The sequence below is a fragment of the Dipodomys ordii genome, unplaced genomic scaffold (genome assembly GCF_000151885.1).
Source record: "Dipodomys ordii isolate 6190 unplaced genomic scaffold, Dord_2.0 Scaffold251, whole genome shotgun sequence".
NCBI lineage: Eukaryota > Metazoa > Chordata > Mammalia > Rodentia > Heteromyidae > Dipodomys > Dipodomys ordii.
Genome location: NW_012267467.1, coordinates 105,675 through 114,467, shown reverse-complemented (window position 1 = coordinate 114,467; position 8,793 = coordinate 105,675). Strand labels below are relative to the sequence as shown.

Below are 8,793 nucleotides of genomic sequence, written 5' to 3'. Positions count from 1 at the left end.
GATGGTGTATGTGGTGAGTTCTCAGAAGGCAGTGTGTGATGGATGGTGTACGTGGTGAGTTCTCATAAGGCTGTGTGTGTGTGATGGTGTACGTGGTGAGTTCTCAGAAGGCCGTGTGTGTGTGATGGTGTATGTGGTGAGTTCTCAGAAGGCCGTGTGTGATGGTGTACATGGTGAATTCTCATAGGTGGTGTGCAATGGTGTGTGTGGTGAGTTTTCAAGACAGATTTTTTTTAACAATGTGTGTTGCTTATAATAGTAACTAGCCACTTTCTGCAGCAGGTTAAGTTACTTTTACCTCTGGACCAGTAACGTGACCCCAATAATTCAGACGTTTATGTCCCACAAAGCTTTGTGATTGAGTTTATAGTTCATAACCATAGTTGTGAACTCTTCTCCCGTAGGCCGAGTGTCAGCATGTCCATAGCTCTTAGTGAGCAGGACTTTTTATGTAGACAGGCTAGGCTGCTGATAGGAATTGCATTTCCAATAGAAGAAAGATTTCCTGAGGCCCCTTATTATCCCATGTTTCTTATAACGTGGGAAACACATCACTGAGACTGGTGAAGAGGGAGAAGACACACAAAAATAAGGATTTGTCTATGCAAGAAACTTAACTATGGTTAGTCTTGGCTCTGATCTAATAGTGTGAGCCAGGTGCTGATGGCCTCTAGATAGTCAGGAAACAGCCCACACCTGCACGGGATCTCAGCGTATGCCTGCTGATGATCAGACGTTGCCTGATGTCTTAAGAAATACCATGCTTAAGACTCTACATCATCCCATGACCATTTTCCCTTCACTGAATAGTCATTCATCACAGGTGTGATGCAGTAAAAAGATAGTAAGAAGGTAGGAGAATTGTTGCATTTCCATAAGACATTCTATGTTTTATTTTGTATCAGGACCCTGTTGACCTGGGATGGGAGCCTTATGTTCAGACATGGCTTTTGAAAACTGCTAATATTATGAGTCAATCAGGAGTGAACTGTCTTGAATTATTGATTAAAAAAAGTGTCCCAGAGGGTCTGCGATTTATAAAGAAATTTCAGAAATTCCAGCCCTTCCCTGTGCACAGCATAACAGCCGTTACAACCCTGTGCAGAATTCTTGATTCTTTCTTTGAATTCATGAATACAAAAGGAGGCTTTGGACAAGGTGAGTTTTTATTCTCCTAATTCTAATAATGACATTATGTGTTATCTAGTCTGTGACACTTTATCAATTCATGATAGATTTTATAAAAGACAATAAAACAAGAGGCCAAGAATTTTCAGCCTATTTGAACCAATGGCAGACCTGTGCATTAAAAAAACTAATCACTTATAGAAAAAGAGGACTTTAAGTGGAGGAAGAACATGGTGAAGTGAGAACTGCTGTTTAAACTGACTGCTCCAGTAATGGTGTGGAAAGTGCATCTGAGTGGAAGAAACTGGAAATGAGGCAGGCTGGACAGTCAGTGATGAGGAATCCTGAGCTAGTCTGGTGGTATGAGTGTAAGCAGACTTATTTGCAATTATAAGACAGCCTAAATTTGAACAATGGGGGAAGAGGTTGGTAAATTACAGTGTAGCAAAAGTATGTTGTGAAGGATTTTAGCAGCTTAAAATTGAAGAGCTAGATAAGAATACAAGTTTTTTAAATGTGTTTAAGTTTAAAATTTAAAATGTGTGTGTAACTTATAAGCCATTATATAAGAAGTACATTAACATTTTTATGGCTGCCATCTGGGAGTGATAAAGTTATGTGCATTTTCTCCCGTGGGATTTTCTGTGTTTTCTAAGGTAAATTTTATTTCAGTATTTTAAAAATAGCAGGAAAAATAAGGTAAGAAGGGTGAGTAATGGCTCCCTGCCTGGGAGGAAGTGGTGGGGATGTGGAGCTCAGAGAAGGGGCAGCACTGGAGGCTCAGCCTCCTTCACTAACCAGCTGTTGCTAATTGTGCAAAATCTTCTTCTTTTTAAGATGATAAGAATTACAAGAATGACACTGCAGCTGAGGAGCCAAAAGCTCCCACAATCAAGTTCAAGGATGAGAGGAGGTCAGTCACACTCTGGTGGTGCCCGCACTCAGAAGCACGCAGGACTAGTGGCCGAGAAGCCATGCTAGGCTTTGCCATAATGTGAAAACCCACCTGAGTGCACTTCATTCCAACTCAGAGAACAAAGCACAATTTGCATACTGTTTGAAAATAATGCGCCTTTTATGACCAATTGTCCATCCTCTGTATGTATTTGAGAAAGTTATAAAATTGAGATGAATCTCTTTATGAAGCTGCCATTTATAAGATGTAAAAGGTTGAAGCAGTGATGCATCTTTTCATTTTTGTCTCACTCATAAAGCCAGAGTCCTGTGAGTCCCCTGGCTGCAGTGCGTGGCGTCAGCCAGGGGCTCCTTGAAGCCAGGTTGTTATGTCACTTCTCTGTCCTCTCCTTTCCCTCCCCTCCCCTCCCCTCCCCTTCCTCTCCCCTTCCCCTCTCCGTTCTTTTTCATTTTTGTCTGAGATGAGCTCAAGCTGAGCTCCGTACCTGACACTTTTGTTCATTGGCTAGTGACTCTACCAGCTGAGCCATGTCTCCAGCCTCCCCTCCCTCCTCTCTCCCCACTTCCCCTCCTGGTCTCCCCTTCCTTCCTAGAGTAGTGTCCTCTGAATGGACTCTGTCCTCTCCAGGCCCTGTGAGTTTTCAGGCCTGGAGACGACTTGGTTTTTTTGCAAGGCTGACTCTTGTCATCCAAGCCTGAGCCCCTATTGGGCTCATCCTTTACCAGGGGACCCTAAAAATTCCCACTATTGCCTTCTGTTCATCTCTGCCCCATCCCAGGGTGTGGCAGAGCAATTGTTCTGTCTTCTCATAGGTACCCTCTAACATCTTTTTTTTTTTAGTTAAAAAGAAATTGTTATTATAAAGGTGATGTATAGAGGAGTTACTATTTTGTAAATCTGGTAATGAGTACTTCTATCCCACCTGCCCCCCTCCTCTATCTCTCTTCTCCTCCCTCCCCCCTTTATTGGTGCTGGGCCTAGAGCTTGAACTCTGGGCCTGGGTGCTGTCCCTGAATTTCTTTTGCTCAAGGCTAGGGCTCTACCACTTGAGCCACAGCACTACTTCCAGGTTTTTCTGGGCTAGTAGTTTGTTGGAGATAAGAGTCTCATGGCCTTTCCTGCCAGAGCTGGCTCTGAACCGTGATCCTCAGATCTCAGCCTCCTAAGTAGCTGGGATTATAGGCGTGAGCCATCCACACCCAGCATGAGTACTTTTTTTTTTTTTTTTTTTGGACAACGTCACCTCTTCCTTTGCTTTCTCCAGTTTTCCTTCCTAGTCCTGCCCACAAGTTGTATAATTCCTGTTCAACAGAGTGTAATCTAGTAAGTACACTGTCCCTGAGCTCTTTTCACTCAAGGCTAGCCACAGCACCACTTCTGGTTTTCTGGTGGTTAATTGGAGACAAGCCTCGTGGACTTTCCTGACTAGGCTGGCTTGTCTCTCAGCCTCCTGAGTAGCTAGGATTACAGGCGTGAGCCACCAGTGCCTGGCCCTAAAATTTTTGTATCAGCATTTAATTGTAGTATTTAAGGATGAAACTGGCAGAACATTAAGGTAAACTTATTTGTTCTTTTCTAAAATTTTTACCCTTCACCTTCCAGAAGCAGCTATTCCACGGATGAAAGTGCATGGTTTCTGGAGAAAAATCCAGATAAATTAGCAATAATGCTCCAAAAGCTTTTTGTATTTGCATTTACCTGGGCCTTTGGAGGAACTTTAAAACGTGAAGATGAGCATGAACACGATGTAATATTTCATTCAACATTTGGAAACAATTCACTTGCAGAAGTAACCTATAATTTTGATAGCCTTGTTCGTGAAATATTTGAACACGATTCACATAGAGGTATGTTCTGGGAGAAAAAAATCATTATTGTGCTTATTTAGAATATTAATTAGAAACTGTGATGGGCTCTGATTGATTAATGTGTGAAAATAAAAGGTAAAAACAAAGTTATTAATAAGTATAGCATTACCCTCACTCCACTCAAATCAAAAACTTGCCAACCGCAGCCCAACCACGGTGAAACAGAAACTTCTAGAGGTGAAGAATAGTAGATTGTTAAATTTTTTTAATTCCAGTTCTTTTATAAAGCCTGGGATTTACTCTGTATTTGTTTTGAGGTCAATTGCAACAAATGGAATCCACCTTATACTTTAAAATGGCAGCCTCCCCATCAACTATTGCTGATTGAAAGAGCTATAAACATATAGATTGTTGGAGCTGAAATCAAACAGATAAAATATGAATCTACTTATAAGAGTTTTGTTAACTAGGATGAGTACTAAAACATGACACTGAAACTGCACGTCCTGCCCACCCTCCTCCCGATGCTCGCTTTGGAACCAGGGCCTTTTCTGTGAGAGCACTGCACCCCTAGCCCTTTGATGTCAGAATTTCCTACTAAAAACAGTATTACTTTTACAATGGAAAGTAGCTGAGTGACAAATAAGTGGCATATTGGGTTGGCCACAGTCAGCACATTATGAGCATTTGCTAGCTTCCAGGCACAGGGTGGTAGGCAGGGCTTTGCAATAAGATTTCTAAGGACATCAGACAATAATTTTACCTTTTCTGTGTATAGAAAGAACAAAAAGCTAATGTAAGTTTGCTTTTGTACCACTCAATATTAGGGGACACACAGGCCTATTTATAAACCTTTGCTTCAAAATATATACCCTCTACTTCAAAAACTACCTTTTGAGTAGAGTTCATATTGCTGGTGAGCACTCCTGAGTTGAGCCCTAATCTTACTTGGATTTTCTTACTCATCATTTTCAGAGTTAGGTATCAATCTACCAATTGGTGACCGGTCTATCTTTGGATATTTTGTCGATATACAGCAATGTGAATTTGTACCTTGGTCAGAGTTAGTTCCTAGTGTTCATACACTAATTCATAAAGGTAAGAATATTTTAAAAATCATATTTGGAACTGTTCTGAAATTCTGAGAGTGCTATATAAAAAGTAGCTATATTAGCCGGGTGCCGATCGCTCACGCCTGTAATCCTAGCTACTCAGGAGGCTGAGATCTGAGTTCAAAGTTCAAAGCCATCCAGTGCAGGAAAGTCTGTGAAACTCTTATCTCCAATAAACCACTGGAAAACCAGAAGTGTCACTGTGCTCAAGTGGTAGAGCACTCGCCTTGAGCTGAAAAGCTGAGGAACAGCACCCAGGCCCAGAGTTCAAGCCCCACGACCGACCAAAAAAAAAAAAAAAAGTAAGTAGTTATGTCTCCATCTTTGAGAACTAATAGATTCAGATTGTATACAGATGGTTTCTAATTTATGTTTATTAAATATGCCTTATTAATCTTTGAATATTGCTTTTTGAGAAATTTGGAGTATATTTTTTTGTTTGTTTGTTTGTTTTGGGGTCCAGTCATGGGACCTGAACTCTGGGCCTGGGCGCTGTCCCTCAGCTCTTCAGCTCAGGGCTGGCATTCTACCACTTGAGCCACAGCGCCACTTCCTGCTTTTTGCTTATATGGTGCTGAGGAATCGAACCCAGGGCCTCATGCATGCAAGGCAAGCGCTCTACCACTGAGCCACCTTCCCAGCCTGGGTGGAGTATATTTGTTTAGAGGCACATTGTAAAATTATAATGCATTAAAACTCTTATTAGTGGTAGTATTTATTCTTTTAATTTGCTGTGACTACATGAAAGGAGAAAATGGCAAAGACCACTTCTGAAATAGGAAAAACATGTATGAAAGATCTTCTGCTTGGTTATAAAGAAAGCCAATAGTTTACAAAAGAGTAGTCATACTTTTACTACTTATGACATAGACATCCATCCACAGTAACTCTCTCAATTTTCTCCTGTCACAGGAGACACAGGAATGAGCCACACTTCAGGAGCTGGGTAGAAGTTTAAAGCTCTTTTTAGAGTCCTTGGCTTATGGTTTTTCCAACTTTCCATGACTATGAAAACAGTTGCCATTCAATCGAACCCATATGTTGAATTCTGAATTTGGATCTTTTCCCAGTCTAGCAATAAGCCACAGGGCTCTCTCCTGTGCAGCAAACCAAAGCTGTGGGTCAGCCGAGCCTGGGGGCCAGGCCATGGCCCCCACCACTCAGCGTAGCGTTCCGAGGCAGGATGCTCAGAAGGCTAGATTAGGAAGTACACTTTTTAATCCCCTATTTTCAACTTACTGTAGGTTTACTGGAATGTAACCCATCACCTGTGTGTAAGAGCATGTGCGTAAGACATTTAATAAATGACAGTTGAATTGCTTTGAGGTCACATTTCTCTCACCAAAAAACTTCAAAGTTTGGTTGCAGGAAGTTTTGAGAGAAAAAAACCACGACTATCACAATTATACAACTCTCAGAAAGATCTAATTCTACATTTATGTTGGCTGGAAACACCAAGATTATATTGTACAATATTTTACCATCCAGTACATATTAGCAGACTTAGTTATTTAAAACACCTACATTGTTTTTCATGTTAGAGCTATTATTGATTTTGGGAGTGTTGTGCTTTTTTTGGTTTAGTTTGCTTTTTTTCCCAGTCCTGGGGCTTAAACTCGGCCGGTGCTGTCCCTTAGCTTTTTGCTCAAGGCTAGCACTCTACCACTTGAGCCATAGCTCCACTTATGGCTCTTTTGGTGATTAATTGCAGATAAGAGTCTCATAGACCTTTTTGTCTGGTTGTGAACACAATCCTCAGATCTCAGCCTCCTAAGTAGGTAGGATTACAGTCATGAGCCACCAATGCCTAGCTTATTGGTCATTTTTATCCTTAGATTTTTGCTGTTATTGAGAAAAGGTATAACTAATATCATTTATTCATAACTCCAATATCCAATAAATGATAGTTATTTATGAATAAAATATATCTTCCTCTTTGGGAAACCAGTGTTATTTTCTCCAGCTCTATTCTAAGACATTGCTTCCTTCTGGTTGCAACTTTCTGCATGCAAACATGTTTCCAAGCTGAATCTGTAACCGAATTTTTCACAAAATCCTTTTTCCAGGGAAAACCAGTTTACATATGAAGCATTGTAGGATTGTTCAGCAACCACCCGTAGTGACTGAGGCTTTTCCTCATAGAATTTGTATTTTAAAAGAATAATCCTAATTGTTTGTTATCAGGAGATGCAGGACACATTAACCATTCAGTTTCTAACGTACATACCTTTTTATTTTTGTGGGAATATTAAAAAAGATCAATGATAAATGGTTCATTCTTCCATAGAAAAGTGGGAAGATGATGATCCTTTTAAATAACTTTAAAGAGAGGAGGGTATATATGTTCTCCTCTTTGCCCTTTTTGCTCCTGGTTGCAGATATGTAATAGAAAAAAGGTTCCCACGGAGGACCTGAATGGGAAAGTTCAAGGATAGCAGGGCGAAAAGATAAAGCTGGGCAGACTCCCAACCCTAAGCAGCTGACACAGCTTTACAGAAGAATGAGTTCACGGTGTGAAAGGCATTCTTCTTTTTTGTTTAAGTTTTTGTTATCTCTAGGTAGTTGTACTGAGGGATTGCCACTTAACAAAGCAGTTTGTGACTACGATGCATTCTGACCCAGGTCACCCCTTTCCACATACACTGCTCTGACATGGGGAGCGGTTGTGGCAAACAGGAAAAATAGGCATAGTTCCTTTTTTTTCCTTTTTTGGCTGGTTCTGAGGCTCGAACTCAGGACCTGGGCTCTCCCTCTGAGCTAACACTGCCCCTGAGCTACAGCCCTACTTCCCTGCTTTGGTGGTTAATTGGAGATGAAGAGTCTCCCAGACTTTTCCACCCTGACTGTCTTCAACCGCAACCTCAGATCTCAGCCTCCTGAGTAACTAGGATTACAGGTGTGGGCCACCAGGGCCCAGCTAAAAATAGGATTTTTATCACCCTAAATACACCTTTTAGTAGTTGGACATGAAGTGATGACATTAAAAGAGTCCTGACGTAGCTGACCCTGCTGGCAGAGGCTTGGTGAGGAGACGCTTGCGACACTGGGGTGGCCTGGTGCACACTCAGCAGCCTGTTGCCTGTGGCACCTTGGCGGAGAATAAGCACATGGGAACTGACTGCTTCAGGCACCTGTACTGATGTCCAGTAAGAGAGAAGTGGATTTAGATAAATGCACGCGAGCTGCAGGAGAGGATGGGGAGAGCAGGGCCTTGTGGGGCCACCGCCCAACGGCGCAGGGCCTGGGCCGTACTTCGGGAAACAGCGCTGCTTCTGCCCCCAAACCTCAGAGGTTGCAGCGTGGACCTTGCATTTCTCAGGGGCCTTGTGTCCAATGCTTTCTGCTAGGTGGGTGCCTCTCCACAATAAGGGTTGGTCCCTCCACGAGGGCCTGTGGCTGCCTTCATTAACTTGGGGGGAGGATAAGCAAATGGGGTGAGTACAGAAAGCAAAGAGTGAGGGCAAACCCAGTGCTTGCTCTACCCCTGAGCCATACCCTGAGACCCAGAACAACAGGTAAAACCTTTTAGCATCCTTGCCTGGTTATAGCACTGACTGAAAGGGAAAAGATGGGCTAGCCCTCTGTCCAGAGGATTGCAGAATTCTCTTTCCACTCTCACGGTAGAGAGGGGACTGGAGGAAAGCATGAGATGAGCCACACACCTTATTTAGGCTTCCCATCCCACTTGAGACGTTTAAATATGAATTTCATCATACTACAATGCAACCCAGCGAGATTACTGAAGAAATTAAACAAACTGGTCAAGTTAAGACTCAGGTTTGCTGTTTGAGGGCCAAGAAAAAGAAAGCCAGAGCTGCCTCCCTCTGCC

The 8,793-nt window shown here is 42.2% G+C and overlaps 1 protein-coding gene across 1 annotated transcript in view; it reads left to right on the top strand.

Annotated features, from left to right (window-relative positions):
- Nucleotides 1–8,793, top strand: part of Dnah14 (dynein, axonemal, heavy chain 14) — a gene marked incomplete at its 3' end in the record, with an annotated part of 224,776 nt that overhangs the window by 113,981 nt on the left and 102,002 nt on the right. The window contains 4 exon segments of the mRNA XM_013036175.1: nt 880–1,158; nt 1,966–2,041; nt 3,647–3,891; nt 4,828–4,950. Coding sequence (XP_012891629.1) covers nt 880–1,158; nt 1,966–2,041; nt 3,647–3,891; nt 4,828–4,950 — 723 coding nt within the window.